The sequence below is a fragment of the Thermothielavioides terrestris genome, chromosome 2, assembly GCF_000226115.1.
Source record: "Thermothielavioides terrestris NRRL 8126 chromosome 2, complete sequence".
In the NCBI taxonomy this organism is placed as follows: Eukaryota; Fungi; Ascomycota; class Sordariomycetes; order Sordariales; family Chaetomiaceae; genus Thermothielavioides; species Thermothielavioides terrestris.
In genome coordinates, this window is record NC_016458.1 from 4,769,254 (window position 1) to 4,784,246 (window position 14,993).

General features: G+C 60.1%; 4 protein-coding genes and 1 non-coding gene across 5 annotated transcripts; 2 read left to right on the forward strand and 3 right to left on the reverse strand.

Moving 5' to 3' along the window:
- The first annotated feature begins 3,741 nt into the window (after nucleotides 1–3,741).
- THITE_2113990 (uncharacterized protein) lies at nucleotides 3,742–5,390 on the forward strand. Its single transcript, XM_003652417.1, has one exon. It carries the CDS (start codon nucleotides 3,986–3,988, stop codon nucleotides 5,300–5,302), a length of 1,317 nt encoding a protein of 438 aa, XP_003652465.1. The 5' UTR covers nucleotides 3,742–3,985; the 3' UTR covers nucleotides 5,303–5,390.
- On the reverse strand, nucleotides 5,391–6,653 carry THITE_2113992 (uncharacterized protein). Its single transcript, XM_003652418.1, has 2 exons — nucleotides 6,516–6,653; nucleotides 5,391–6,451 (listed from the first exon to the last, which is right to left on the reverse strand). The coding sequence occupies exons 1-2, from the start codon at nucleotides 6,578–6,580 to the stop codon at nucleotides 5,587–5,589; spliced, it is 930 nt and encodes a 309-aa protein (XP_003652466.1). The 5' UTR covers nucleotides 6,581–6,653; the 3' UTR covers nucleotides 5,391–5,586.
- Nucleotides 6,654–6,759: 106 nt separating this feature from the next.
- On the forward strand, nucleotides 6,760–6,849 carry THITE_t45. The gene has a single exon. It is a non-coding gene; the product is annotated as a tRNA-Val (tRNA).
- A 1,766-nt stretch (nucleotides 6,850–8,615) lies between these two features.
- On the reverse strand, nucleotides 8,616–10,884 carry THITE_2113995 (uncharacterized protein). Its single transcript, XM_003652419.1, has 4 exons — nucleotides 10,430–10,884; nucleotides 10,053–10,346; nucleotides 9,859–9,989; nucleotides 8,616–9,789 (listed from the first exon to the last, which is right to left on the reverse strand). The coding sequence occupies exons 1-4, from the start codon at nucleotides 10,710–10,712 to the stop codon at nucleotides 9,085–9,087; spliced, it is 1,413 nt and encodes a 470-aa protein (XP_003652467.1). The 5' UTR covers nucleotides 10,713–10,884; the 3' UTR covers nucleotides 8,616–9,084.
- A 750-nt stretch (nucleotides 10,885–11,634) lies between these two features.
- THITE_2113998 (uncharacterized protein) lies at nucleotides 11,635–14,115 on the reverse strand. The gene is made up of 3 exons (XM_003652420.1): nucleotides 13,594–14,115; nucleotides 13,526–13,531; nucleotides 11,635–13,434 (listed from the first exon to the last, which is right to left on the reverse strand). Exons 1-3 carry the CDS (start codon nucleotides 13,928–13,930, stop codon nucleotides 11,780–11,782), a joined length of 1,998 nt encoding a protein of 665 aa, XP_003652468.1. The 5' UTR covers nucleotides 13,931–14,115; the 3' UTR covers nucleotides 11,635–11,779.
- Nucleotides 14,116–14,993: the final 878 nt, after the last annotated feature.

Here is a 14,993-nt window from a genome sequence, read left to right on the forward strand (position 1 = left end):
GGAAACATGAGACGCGAATCACGACCCAGCAGGGCAGCGGCTCGAGTCAAGAATCGGGGTTTTGCATGCTCGAGGTGAACTGTCGTGGGGCATGTCCTTATCGGGTTCGGTGAGCCTGTCTCCTGGGACGGCACGCCGGCCCGCGTTCCTTGACAGGGCTGTCCCGGTGATGCGGATTGGTCGCCTGCCCCACCCCATAGTGTACTTCTATAGGTTTGATTGGATTAACGGTAATGTCAGCACAAGACAGAAAGAGAAGGTAAAAATTCACTTGAGAAAAATAACATGGGGAAACGGAAGATAGAAAGTACACTGGAGAAATGTGGCCGACGAGACTCCAGCCCGGGATGACGAGAAAGGAAAGTAGTTAACCTTTAAAATGAAGACCTCGCAAAGGAATGCCATGAATCCTGATCAGACTTCACAGAGGAGGAATGGAATTGAATGCCGGCATGCCCTCAGACGGGTCAGGGGTTGCAGCATCCTGCTGAGAGCGTCGTGCTGTGCGAGCGGTTATCATGGTAACCCTCTTTCTTGCCTTGTATGGCTCTCGCGTGCCATTTGATTTGGTTCGCCATGGAGGCTCACCAAGCCATGTGGCGAGGAAAGGCCCACGTTCCTGGACACGTTCCTGGACTGTCGTGGGGGAACCCCAGGGTAAGTTACTGTGGTACATACATCCACAGTAATCCGTACACAATAGGGCCGACACGGACAACGCCTCATCTCAGCCCCAATGCCGGTAAATGCGATTGGGATCCGCTTCATTCCAGGTTTTCCAAAGTGCACACACACTAGTAAAAAGGCTCTGCGGCATATTCCGCAGTTACTAGCGGTCACTGGAGATAACAATGAATGGTCCGGGTGAACGTCGGCCAAAAGGCGGTTGTCAGTTACGCTTCCGGACCCATTCGCAGGAGCTAACGGCACCAGACCCCATGCCCTTGTCGGAGAGTCGGGACGGGAGGCTACCCTCGGCAAGGCGTGCACCCCGGTGATTCAATGCTGGGTCGAAGAAGGAGGCCCGCTGTTCGGCCTACTCGTTACGGTAATCAGTAGCGATTTGAACAAATCGGAGAAAATTCACCAGGACCAACTTCTGGGCGCCTTCCCGTGGGAGCTCCCGCAGCGCGATCCCATCCGTCGAAATGTTCTCGAAGAACAGCAACACTGGGAAATTGTAGGGAGCCCCCAAGTTGGAACAGGAACCAGAGGAATACAACCCACCATTCCAGATTTCGGCTAGTCTTTCCGAATTCACGTGCTTCCCTGCTTTGCCCCATGCGACTGCTCTTCTGCGAAACCGGGTTCGAGTCGTGTCTCGGCGGTTGTCCTGTGTGTCTGCACATCTGGGAAGCAAACCTCTATACTACACAATAACTAAGTACGCCGCACCAGCAGAAAGACTCGCAGGACCGTCGCCCCGCGCCTTTCCCGTCTCCGCGGGGAACTCGCCAAGATGAGCTTGCTGCGTGAGCGAAGTTGTGCTCTCGATCCCTCCTGCACGGAGAGTACGCTACTCCCCACGGGAGGCCCTCGAGCTAGCCGTTCCTGCACCACAGCTATGATGTCCATTCTCCGGGTGACGGGTAACGGGAAGGCTGTCGCGCTGCATTCGACGCTTGCCCCAGGAACGGACTCCCCTCCTCGCCAGAGCCCGTCCGTCTCTGGGCGTTGCAACCCTCAAAAGAGCCTTCATCCGGGGCCAGACTTCCGTTGCCTGGTCACATGGCTGCGCGGTTCACCCGATTGAGTGACACCTCCGACCGAGGCGAGAGGACAGGCAGACGCGAGGCGGCTGCGGATGGATGGGGAGCGCGGGAGGGGCCCCTCCACGCCTCCCACTCCTCCCGCTCCTCCCACTCCTCCCTGTCCGTCGATCGACTGGCGAACTCCTGCGCGGCCCGTCCTGTTGCACAAGCACCGGCGCGGGATTGTCTTCCGCCGTTCATCGTTCATCGGAAAGTGGGGGTCGTTTGCAGACGATCCGTCCCGTCACGGATATCTCGTCTACATTCAAGTGCCTCCTCTGCTTCCAGATCTCCTCGCGCTTAACCTGGCGCGGCTTGGCATCCGCTTCCCTTCCGGCCGCCCGCCTTCCCCGGTATCCGAGCCCGAACGCAGCCGGACCGGTATCGAACGGTCTGTTTCCGAGACATGTTGTGTAGCAATGCGCCGCTCGGGGCACTCTTCGCGTGCTTAACCTTATTCGGTGCCTACGGGGTAACATGTCACGCTTGACGGTGTGTGTGCGCTCGGGAGTGACGGTCACCATTGGCACGGCTGCAGTCTCATCACCTTAGCTGCGTATCATGCAGCACTAGCTGACACGAAGCAGCAACTACTAACTGCATTTAAGTCACACGGGCTACCAGTTGAACAGATGTCTTCCAGCTCAAGCTCGGCCTCTGCCCAGAAGGAGCCCGTTTCTGGCCAGATACCGGACAAACAGCCTCTCCTCCAGCGACCGCGTGGAATTCTATGAAGCTCGATCTTAGCTGCGTCCTCCCCCACACCACCACAACGATGGCGGGCCGGAAGGGCTTGCCGATGGAGCATCATCCACCTCCTCCGTCCAGTCCGCCGGAAGATAACTATGGCTGCCGCTGACGCTCAACTGCCGGCATCTGCGCTCTGGCTTGTCGCCTCCAGCGCCGCTCGCTTGATTACTTGCATACAAGAGGCGGCTTATGGTAGATTTAGGCTCTGTGACCGCTACCGCCTGGAAAACATGCTGGCGGAGTCCCGGCCGCGGGAGGCGCAATATCCCTTATAGTGCTCTGCAACCTGGCGGCTCGCATTCCCGGTATGGCGCCCGCTGATCATGATCCAACGTTTCATCACGCCAAACTGTCGCTCTCCCTCGTCAACGGCTTTCCGGGATCGCGGCTCTGGTGATCTGATCTGATAAGACGAAGTATGGAACGCCGCTTCTCCTTTACCGGTCCATGTTGAAGACGGTTGCGTGTGCCTGAATGTTTCACTGATCGTTTGGATCAATGCTGTTCGCATCCAGGTATCTTAGCTCCGTCGGAAGGAAGACACAGACGATGTTGGTTTCTACCCGTGTTCCTTTTCGCCGAGCCGTTGTTTATGCAAAACATCACCGCTGTTCCGCTCCGAACCACGCCGTTGACAATGCTCTTGGCGGCTATTTAGCGACTCTGAGAGCGCTTAGCCCTGCGAGGTACGCGCCCGCCGGCGGCTGCGGGCAGCAAGGGCAGGATTGGAGTGCTATTAAGGCGCACATATTACGTGCATCAGTGCTGATCCGCTGCCGGTCGTTGTCGCTTAGTTAATTCCTAGAAGGCGGTGACGCTTCTTCCACGAAGCTGGTCACAGCGTACGCGGGCAATTACACTACCTGCGGCGTAGGGAGTCCCCTCAACAAGTAGGTTTCATTGTGAGGATGGCGACGGTTATGCACAGACGATGCCGACTTCGACGGGCAAACTAAGCAAGCGCTCCACTTCAGGGTATTGGCGCTCGGGGCGGATAATTGTGCACAACCAGCCCATCATGCCCGAGTGAACATGACAACTCCCAAGTCGGGCGAGAAATGTTGGCGAGATGAGTGATGAGAGCGAGGAGGCAGCTCACAGCGCAACTTGTTCGGTTTTGCCGTTTCTGAGCTTCTGAAATCAACAAAATAGACGCCACCCAGTTATCATTCAAATTACCTTGGGTGATACATCTCTCTGGATTCAGCTAGATCCGGCCTTCGGTTTCCTCAACAGCCTTGCGAGGCAGAAAAGCAGACAAGGCTGCCGGGTCCGTAGGAAAGTCCCAGCCAAAGAGCTGCCAAGCCCGCCCCACCTTTTCAGCCCAATGGCCAATCACCACTAGGGGCACATTTTCAACCCGAACGGCATCCATTTTCGATCCCTCTACAGCTGGAAGGAATCCAGCAGCGAGAATCGACCAGTCGTCGAGCCTCGCTCTCGAGGGCCCAAGACAACCCACGCATGACAGTCGATACGCAATCATGAACCGGCACATCCTCCGCACCGCGCTCGGGCGCGCCGGCCCGAGCCCGACCGCCCGCAGCTTCCTCTCGCAGAACCCGCTCAGCACGCCAACACCGACCTCCTTCGCCCTCTTCTCAACCACATCCGCCCGCGGGAACGACAGCAGCAGCAGTGGCAACGGCAACAGCAACAACGACCGCCCGCACCAAACCGCCGCAGTCGACAAGCTCGCCCAGCTCGGCCAGCGCCGCGCCACCAACAACAACGACGCCGATTCGCCCTCCGAAGCACTACACCGACGAAGAGCCGCGCGGCGCGGCGGCATCGACGCGCGCTCGCTGCGCGTCTCCCCGCTTGCCGGCACCGCATCCACCACCCCAACCTCCTCCTCTTCGTCGTCGTCGTCCGCCTCCTCCTCCGCGCCGCGCATCCTCAACGTGCGCAGCCTGCGCGGCGGTCTGCGCGGCGGCTTCCGCGGCGGGCGCTCGGCGTCGCTCCGGCGCGGCGCCGGGCCGGGGCTGGGCGAGTCCGGGCCCGGGGGCGACGCTCCGCTCGGCGGGCCCGAGTTCGGGCGGCCGCGCCTGGGCGGCGGTCGGGCCGGATTTGGGTTTGGCGGGGTGAGTCGGATGGGGGGACGGAAGGGTGGTGGTGGTTTCCTGAGTCGCGCTGGCGGTGGTGGTGGTGGTGGGCGGCGTTCTCCTAGGACTTCTCGGAGGCGGGCGCGCGGAGGCGGGGGCAAGGAGAATACAGAGCGGGCTGGGACCGGGGACGAGGCCCGCGGGCAGAAGCTGGTGTGGTCGCCGGAGGAGCAGGCCGTGCTGGACCGGCTGGACAAGGGCGAGGTGGTGCCGTACGAGCCGAAGCTGACGCTGGACTCGCTGAGCGGGTACGGCGCGGCCATCGCGACCGACGCCGCGCTGGGCCAGGTCGAGTCGGCCATCCGCACGATGCGGCTGATGACGGGCGGCATGGCCTTCAACTCCGACTCGGGCGTCACGACCGACCTCGACGTCGTCAACAAGCGCGCCCGCCAGGGCCTGCCTATTTTCTTGCACAGCAAGGGTGAGAAGGACTGGATCGAGCGCGGCCGCCGCGGGATGCGGGTCGTCGAGGCCGACCCGGCGACCAAGAAGGCCATCATCGACGCTGCTGTCCGCGGCAAGTACGAGGCGCCCGGGTTTGCCGAGATCAGCGACGTCAAGGCCACCATGGCCAACTACCACTCGCGGACCTTCACCTACAGCGCAGCGGACTCGAAGAAGTTCATCGACAAGGTGCTGTCGCTGCTGCCCGCGCAGGCGGGTTCTAAGCCTGGCGCTCAGGCGAAGCAATGATGGGATGTGCAAGAAGGGGGGATGGAGGGAGGGTGAGGTGAGGGGAGGCGCCAGTGCATGTGCATTGCATGCATGATTGATCCCCTCAGGGCTGCGGGCTCGCTGTCTCCATATGTAACAATACCGTATACAAGGTCCCTTGTTTTATAGTCTACTTGTACAGAGAGTTGTCTCTTTCACCATAGAAACAACTGATATTCTATATCAGATCCGTCCGTCCGTCCGTTCATACCCACCAGCCGGTACCCCAAGACAGAATTGAAGAAAAGAGAAAAATGTACATCTCAGCTCGCCCTCGCCATGATCAGCTGCACCGTCTCCTTCTCCTTGGCCAGGATAACCTTCATCCTCTCGTCCTGCAGCCGCTGCAGCTCCTTCTTGAGCCGGTGGAAGTCATCGCTCAGCACGACGCCCTCGGCGCGCCACTTTTTGTGGACCTCGGCGCGGCGGTGGGCCTCGTCGCGCACGCGGGTGCGCCAGGCCTGGCAGACGTCGCGGGCGCGCTTGGCGAGCGCGTCGGCGCGCTCGGGCTCGACCGTCATGGTCAGCTCGAGCGGGTTGTCCTCGCTGCGCTGGGGCTGCTGGTTGAACTCGTCGGACCGCTGGATGGCGCTCAGGATCGGCTTGACCGAGGCCTCCTCGAACGCGAGGATGCTCCACCGCCGCCCGCCCAGCGGCACCACCGCCGCCAGCTCGCGCAGCGCGAACGTCCGCGGCGACCGCTTGTCCGGCTGCACCGGCACCGCCCCGATCACGTCCGCGTTGAACCGCCCGCCCGCCCGCAGCTTCTTCAGCTCGTCGGTGAAGCGCTTCTCGGCGCGCGCGAACGCGTTGGCCAGGTCCGTGAAGTCGAACGGGTCTTCCGGGTTGGGATGCAGGCGGTCGGATTCGGGGGTTTTGTTGTTGCCGCCGTTGGTCGTGGCAGTGGCAGTGTCGGAGGTAGTGGCAGCTGTAGTGGTAGGAGGCTCCTCTGTCGTTTCACTGCCATTCTTGCCCTTGCCCTTGCTCTTGCCGTGGCGATTCGCCGTGTGGAAGAATGGCCGGGCTATCGGGGGTCTCCATGGTGCGTGGCCGGGGCTCGCAACGTGGGAAACAGGCGTCAATGGGCATCTTGCTGGCGTTGAGCCTTGGGCGGCCAAGGACGCGGTCCTGGGACTGATATGTTAGCTTGGCAAATATTCGTCTTGGGCAGGCCATTGAGTGGCAGACTGACCTTGGCAATATGCTGCTGGGCGCTTTACTGAATAATACGCTGTTGGCAGCTCGGAAGCATCGCATGGTGTGCTCATTTCAGTGTTGTCCCTGCATTGCTCCGAGGCAAACATGGCACCGAGATATCGAACGAACTTTCTTATCACACCCGCAGTGATCTTCATCCAGTATCCAATCAGACATCAGACGAGATTGGGCCAGGACAAGAAATCTAATGTAACGAAATTTCGCTGCAAAACTTTTAAGGCTGCGTGGCCCAGTGGTTAAGGCATCTGCTTTACAGGCATTCCCTCCCGTGTCGCAGAGGATCGCAGGTTCGAGCCCTGCCGCGGTCAACTGCTTTTTGGGCGGCTGCCCAACTATTGGCGACCCCCTTTTTTCGCACGTCGCCCAACACGCCTTTTACTCGGCAGGGCGCAAGAGTGATTCACGGCAATACAACCCGATCCGACGCTTTCCCACTTCTTGGCCGTCGACCTTGAGAGACTCGGGCAAAAGGCATTGGGGTCTCCTGACGGTGCAACAAGCCACTGGCTGAACTTGATGCCCAGGAGAAACCTGGAATCTGGCTGCTCTGGAACCGGAGGTTTTTGTCACGGTTTGACACGGCTCGGATGAACAACTCTAAGGGGGATATGCTTGAACTAAAGGGCGATCATGCTTGTTAAGTCTAAGGCGTTTCAGCTTTGCACCCTCTCTTCCTCGTGAAGGCTGTCGAGAGAAACCGAAGGCGGAGTAAACAACCTCTAGGACATTGTTTATATGGTCAACATGCGACTCGGCACCCTTCTGTTTCCGTTTTCTTCGTCCGGCCGCGGCAAGGCTTTCGAGTTAATCATCAAGCTCGCAGATGTCCCTGTGCACGTAGATGCCAGTTTGGATCCTCGCCAGTGCTCGGAAGCGAGGCCCTTTTGCCATGAGACCGGCTCTGTGCATTGTTGAGCTGTCCCAGGGCCGTGGAATATTGGCTTTTATAGGCAACAATTGGACAGCTTCTGGCTGCCTGAGCCCCCTGAGCTCACGGCATCAGAGAGTTTCTTTAACCTGAAGTCTATCACTCATGTCTCGACCAAAATATGGGCAGCGCCCACGTCGTCAACGATGATGGAGCCACAACTTCCTCTTCTGCGAGAGGAAGCATCGCCCAGCACTCTCCGTTCGTTGTAAGCTCGCTCCCTGCCCAACGCTGCAGTACGACTTCCTGACTGCCTCGGCAGATGCTGCACGGATACTGAACACGGCAGTGTACTTACACGCTCTCACCAACTATGGACGCGTTGCGACAGGCGGTATTTTCAGAAATACTGTAGTCCATACAAGCTTCACGTACAGATATTCGCCTAACATATGTCATCATCAGCCGGGTCGAGCGGCTGGTCCAGCTGTTTTCGACCATCGCGATGCCCGAGGGGGGGCCGGTGGGCGCCGAGAGGCAGAAGCTGACGCTTCGTGCTGTTGAGCGCCGATGGTTGCAGGGTCACTGTGTGCGACAGAACGACCCTGTCGTTGTCTTTGAGATTGGAGCGTAGTCGTGAGGCGGCTGGCAGCATGAGGCATCGTCTCAGTTCACTTTGTCGTGATGTGGTGCTGCCCTTGAGCCCCGCGTATTACAGATTCATCCCAGTTGGATAACTTTTCTATGACCGGCTGCTCCCCGATTGTCCGTTTGCTCAACAGCAAGGTAGCGCCGTGAGAAAAAAATCCGGACGAAGAAGATTGGGATCACCAGTCCCCCACGCAGGAACAAGCAAACCTTTCCACTCGAGGCCTTGTCCTAACTCAAGGTCAAAGGCCACCTTGCTAGACAAGAGAGAGAAAGCAAGGTAAGGCAAAGGTAAAACGTAGATAGGTAAGGTAGGTAGGCAGGGGCAAGTAGGTAGGGTAGGTACTAGTTTTCTGTTCGCGTAGGAATACCCGCAAAACGCCGCCCAGTATCACTCACACACACACATCAGAATCACGGGCCGTACCACCGCACCCCAAGTCTGCCCTCTTGCTTCTTCTGTCTCTCCTGTGCCTCCCTTTCTCTGACTTGCGCCCCTGGCCACTGTGTGATGATCAGAATCCGAACGTGGCCTCGCTTCCGCGCCAGCCAGTTGGTTATGTAGTTAGGACCAAGGAAAAAAAACCCGCTTCCCCTTTCCCGATTCGTCGTGTAAAGAAAATAGTCGGTCCTCCTCTCCTGCACTCCCCTGACTCGTTCCGCTGCATGCTGCGGTCGAGATGAAGCTTCTGTCCCAACCAGCCTGTTGCACGCCACCAGCTCACTTTCCCTTTCCAGCAAAATCCATACTTGAGCGCTTGCGCGCACGGAATGGCCTCCCGGGCGGGTCGGTCAGACTCGGCGGCGTGGTCAGTTGGGGCTCCTCGTCCACCCCCCGGTTCTTGCTCCGCTTGCGATGTCAGATGCCTTCGCTGCTCAGCTCCGGGCTTCCAAGACTGTGCCCAGTATCCTCCTCTCCACACGGTCCCTCGTCATCGGCATAACCGCCAGAGTCCGCTTCTTCCCAACCTGAGCCCGTCTCCTCGCCGCTGCCGCCCCCATCCCGGTCGGAACCGCAAATCGGCTCCTAGTTGACCTGGTTCCCACAGAGCAGGCACTTGACCGGCTCGGTCCACGACTTCTCACCGCCTACGATGCCCTCACGCAGATCACGCACCTCGATCAGCGGCGGGCCAACGTCTGCCGTCTTGAGCGTCGCCTCGAACAGGCCCTCCCATGGCCGCGCGCTCTCGCCGTTGGCTTCCGCGCCCTTCTTGCGTGGCCGGCCGGGTCTCCGGCCCGATGTCGCTTTGCCCGTCGCGGGCGCGGCCTTGCCCGGCGTGTCTGTGGCGGCCGTCGTCGTAGTGTTCTCGCTCGTCGCCCGCGCCCGCGCCTGGTCGCTGGGTCGGTGGGGCAGCGAGTCCTCGGGCGCAGCGGGGGCGTCCTCATCGTCGGCGGCCTGTCGGACATCGACGTTGTCTTTTGTGCTGACGTGCACGGCGTCTGAGGGCCCTGCCTCGGCCTTGACGTCGATCGAGTGTTCTGTGGAGCCTTCGGCGCCGGTTTCGGTGGGGCTCAACGGGCGCTTGCCCTCGTCCTCGTTCTCCTCTTTCTTGGCCGGCGCCGGGGGCAGGTGCGGTTTGTCGGTGCCCAGCCGCCGGTACGTGGCCCGGAGCGCGTCGTCGATGATGCACTGCTCGTGCATCCACTTCTTGCATGATTCTGTTGTGCACCCAACCAGCATCTTGTCGGGATTGCCCGGCGTATTGCAGCTGCACACCATCTCGACCGACTGCGATGCCTTCTGGTTAGCGCCATGATCGTTTCGACATAGGGGAAGGCCCGGTGCGGGCTGGCGTACCGAAAGCTCGTACGTCCTGACGTCGAATGCCTGCCGCCAGTACAGCGCGTTCTGGATCTCCTCGTCGTTCTCTTCATACCATTGCTTCACGTTCGCCTGCGATGTGACGCTCACCACGTTGATGATGTCCACTGCGCGAAAGTCAGTCAGCGTGAATGATCTGGGCGCCAATGCCGCGTTCCAAGGCCGCTTACTGTGATTGGAGGCGATCAATTCGTTGACGCCGTGGTATGGCTGGCGGCCTTGCACCGTCTTCTTGCCGTCGTGGGTCCCCGGCGGCAGCTCGTCGGGCCAGTACATCCAGTAGACTCGCGCATAGACGTGATGCTCGTCGCTGGCACGGATCTCTAGGATACGTGCGACCCAGTCGTCGTCCGACTTCTTCCTAGACTGCACTGGCTCGTTGTTGTTGACAGCCTTCTGCCGCTCAATGCTGGAGTCGTTCGCGACATAGATGAATCCTTCGCTGAAGTATTTCGTCCCATTCACTGCGCGACGCCGCGGGCGGCCACGTTAGTTCCCGAGGCGTTCGGAGGCGCGCACGCAACAGAGAAAATGCAATCAGACTTACGAACGAAACTGTTGTACCGAGTCATGTCGGTCCATTTCTTCCCCGGTTCGACCTGGTAGTGGAGATCCATCGTCTCGTGGGTCTTGAACTTGCCAGAGGGCGAGAACGGCGACATCTGCAGCGTGACCCTCTGCGCCGTGTCATCGTCATCGCCAGCCTCGGTGCGACGGCGCTTCTTCTTCTTTTGGTCCTTGTCCTTGGGGTCGACAATCTTGATGGTGAACGGGCACTCAGCCCGGTTGTCCTCGGGCTCAGCCCTAGGTCTCTTGCGCGCGGATGCCATGGCTGCTACTGCGGCGGGTTGCGAAGGGGTGCGCCTCGACAATCCGTCAGGGCCTGAGAAGGAACGCGACGAAGATTTACCCGAATCGCGGGCGTGCGCTGGCTACAGTACGAATCCCAGCGCGTGAATGCGAGTGCTGGGAATCAGGCGCGTGGAAATCAAGTGATGCGCCTGAGTTTCGAGAGCGGTTGGGTTGCGAGAAGCTTCGGGGATGTGTCAGCCGCGAAGCGACATGCAGCGGTGCGGTCGCAAGGATGGGAAGGAAGCTAGCGCTGAGCGGTGGCTGGGGAGAGGGAAGTGCCGAGGGGGGGAAACCACGGGCAGCAAGTTGGAACGCCACGAGCCCACGAGTCAGGCAGCGTGCGTGGCATGCAACCTGCAAACCAGGTGCGAAAGGCGACGGCGACTCCAAAGGACCTCCCCCGGGTCGTTGCGGCGCCGATGGGTGATGCTCGTGCGTCAATGGGCGAAGGCGACGATGACAGTTCGGAGCTGCAACTGCACACGGTTGCCGGTTGTCGCAACAAAGAGCAACCAGCAAAATTTCCGGAATCCGCGTCCGCCACCCGGGGCATGGATAAGACGGGGGCCAGCCAGCCACGTGATTTGGGCGCCAGTGAGGAGAGGCCGGAATGGAAAGTGGGGATGCGTGGCTGGGCAATTGATTACCACAGCAAATGGGGAATGCGCGAGAATCGTGTATTCCGCCATGACGGACCTGTAATCCGCATGGAATACAGACATCTGTTCTGTGAGAGCTCCTGTAGTACTGTGTAAAGGCTTCAAATTGATCCTCACACCTAGGTTTGCATTTCACCCATCCTCATCCTGTTGTTTCGCATGACCACCATTTCATTATGCTGCTATTATTGACTTTTAGTTAGTCCGTTCACACATCGAACCTAAATGTTCACAGCCAACGGTTGCCCGCAGCAGATCCTTGAAACCAACACACCGAAACAACGACGAACGCCGGCGCTATGCAAGACAACAACAACAAGAAGAGCTGAATGACCAAATTAGGCCACCCGAAAAAGAACCAGGACAAACAACTGTGCCCGGCCCCATCACCGATCCGTCTCCTCGTCGTAGGCGTCCAGGATCGCCCGGCTCTCCTCGTCACTGTCCCTCTCCGAAGCGCTCCCGCCCTGCGTCAGCTTGAACCCCTCAATGACCTCAGCCAGCTTCTCGCCCTCGCTCCTGCCGCGCTCGACATCTATGCACCAGATCAGCGGCGCAGGAAGCCCCACCAGTGCAGCGAGGAACCAGAACGCCGGCCGGATCTCCCCAGATGCGTCGATGATGGCCCCGACAATGGCCGGCCCAAACACGCTGGACCCCTTGTCGGTGATGGCGTACAGCGCGTAGAAGGCGGCCTCGGATCCCGGCGGGATCAGCTCGCCGTACAGCGACCGGCAGTAGCCGCTCAGGCCGCCGAGCACGAACCCGTAGACAGCCGCCAGCGGGTACATCTCCCACGGCTGCTGCAGTCCAAAGACGCCCCAGCTCTTGACGAAGGGCAGGTATCCCAGAAGGCCGTAGAGCGGGATGAGCTCGAAGAGGGCGATGCAGGCGAGGATGGTCTGGTGCGCCTGCAGCCGGAAGCGACGCGAAATGTAGGACCACGAGAAGGCGCCGGCGATGCCCGCCGTCGTGGAGATCACGTTGATCATGCCCAGCGCCCACGGCTCCATGTGCAGCTGCGTCTTGGCGAAGAGGATCGCCGTCGAGGAGGTCGTCGCGATCGCGTCGGAAAGCAAAAACCAACCGCCGAGGAATAGCACAATGTCGATCAACCGCCTCGCCAACTGGACAGTGCGGAACAGCGACTTCCAGGCGTAGACGGTATACGAGATCCAGGCACGCAGCCCCGTATCACCGGGCGATGCGGGCAGCGGCGGCCCAGGTCGCGGACGGAGCCACATGGCCGCCGGGATGGTGAACACGGCCCACCAGGCTCCAATGGCAAACAGGACAACCCGCTGCGACCATGTTGTATTCTTCATGCGGATCAGGATGAAGATGGCCATGCATTGCACAAACAACCCGGCGATGTATCCGATGCCGATGCCCCTGGCGGAGATCTGGGTAGACAAGCTCAGCTCCTGGGAGGTCAGCTCCTCCCGCGTCTGCACCCGGGACATGGCGTGGCCATCTTCTAGCGGGCTCCTGGGCAGCAACGCCGCCGTCGAGTCGGCCAGTTGCCCCTCGGGCTCCGCATCGCCATGGCGGCGCAGGGCCTGGCCGTTGGAGGTGACGAAGCCAGCGGCAGCCTCTGCCTCTTGCTCGCTGATCTCCGGGTGGTGGCGGACGAGGAGCGGCAAGAACGAGTTGAGCAGCACGAACGACGCACCAAAGGTGGTATTGGAAATAATGGCGAGCAGCGCACCGAAGAGGTAGGTGCTCTTCGACACGACGATGTAGAGCATCACGCTGGAGCTTCCGATCCACGCGAAGGCCAGCAGCAGCTTCTTTCGGTAGTTGCCATGGTCGGCCGCACAGCTGATGCTGACCACCAGCAGCGCCTGCAGCAGCACGCTCACGCTGAACGTGTACATGGCGAAGCTGGCCGTGTTGATCTCCATGCCCAGGACGTAGACGATGCACTGCCCGCCATCGTAGGAGTTCTTGTCGGAGCTGAGGCCGCAGGGCGTCTTTCGGTCGGAAAGGAGGACGCCATTTTCCCTGGCTAAGCTCTCGAGCAGGATTGGGATGAAAGAGCCTGTCCACCGGTCAGTCTACGCAATCCGTGCGGCACGTTGGTCGGTTCGGCTGGAACGGGGGTTCGGATGACGGTGGGTGCGACGACGTACTGATTCCTACACCGAATCGTCAATTAGCTCGGTAACATGCCAACGCAACAATTGCATCGTGCTCGTACCACAGATGACATAGACCTCAGCCGCGAAGGCATATGCATACCACCCGGCGAGCTCCTTGGGGCTGGTGGGACGGATGTCTTCGCCGGGATAGCGAGCGGGCACCACGGCGACGCCAAAGCTGCCGCCACTGTTGCTCCTGCTCCTGCTCCTGCTTCCGCTGCGGCTGCGACTCATCATGCCCAGATCACCCAGCGACGCAGTGCTGGATCGCTCGTCGTCGGCCTCGAACGAAGACGAGTGCGACCGGAAAGAGCGCTTGGACGCGTGGGACAGACCGGAGAAGAGCCGCGGAGCTGGCGGTGGCCGCACTGGCTCGTTCCGGGGCGGCGGCGCCATTGTCCAGGCCCCTAAGCTACAGCGGATAACAGCGCTAGCGATAACGATAGTTGGCCAGCGGGCGAGCGGCAGGCACTGCCCACAGCGCACCGACCAACAGGAGCAGCCGACCGCTGCACGACGTCACTGCTGTGGGCAGCTTCCCCTGTCGCAAGGGTCCGGGATGAACAGAGTTCTTGCTGAACAGACCACAAAACCCACCGAGCCAGTGGAGATGCTCGGCTCCGATCTTTTGGACGAACGACTGACTTCGACGATAGGTAGTTGAAGCCGGGTCGAGTCGGCAGCCGCGGCCCATGCGAGAAACCTGAAACAGACGAGAGTGCATCCGGATCCAAAAGTCGTTGCCGATGCCACCGCCGTCGCCCACCTAGGTAGTCAACGTGAGCGAGGCCGGTGCTCCCTGTGGTGTCATGACTGGAGTCCCTGGCCGTGCAACCCGTCCGGCTGGCCTGCAACGAGAAGTCGGAAGGATCTGACTTGATGCGGATCGAGAACCGGAGGCCAAGTTAGTTATGTACGGAATAGTTGCCGTCGGCTGGCTGGACAGGGACTCAGCCTCCACCGGGTGAAAAGGGTCTGGCGCGTGAATCCGGGGGAGCAGAAGTGTGTGGGTGTGTTGATCGCGGGCCGTACTCAATGCCGGCCACCCTGCTGCGCATGTGGTCACGAACTGCATGGGGTTTGCGCCAAACAGTTGATTAGGTGCCCATCCTGCTTGTCTATTTGTTCCCAAGGTGCTCGACCGTCCTGGGTATCTTCGTTCTTCTCAGCTCAGCCTAGGTCGGAAACCAACGCTGCAACAGGTTTTCCATTTTGAAGCTGTCCGGTGATCCAACGCAGGACACGGCCTGGTCCACACATGGCGATGGTGACGGTTTGAGCAACCGCATGCCGGCGTGGTCACGCTGTCCATATGCCGTATTTAGTTCCTGCGGGCTTCCTGCACAGCCCGTCGAATGCATGATCATTGAACCCGGAATAAGCTCTGCTAGGTCGGCTAGTGTTGCAGCCTTTCGATCCAGCAGCGCTGAGCCTTCCTCTTCTCGGGATAATGGCCACC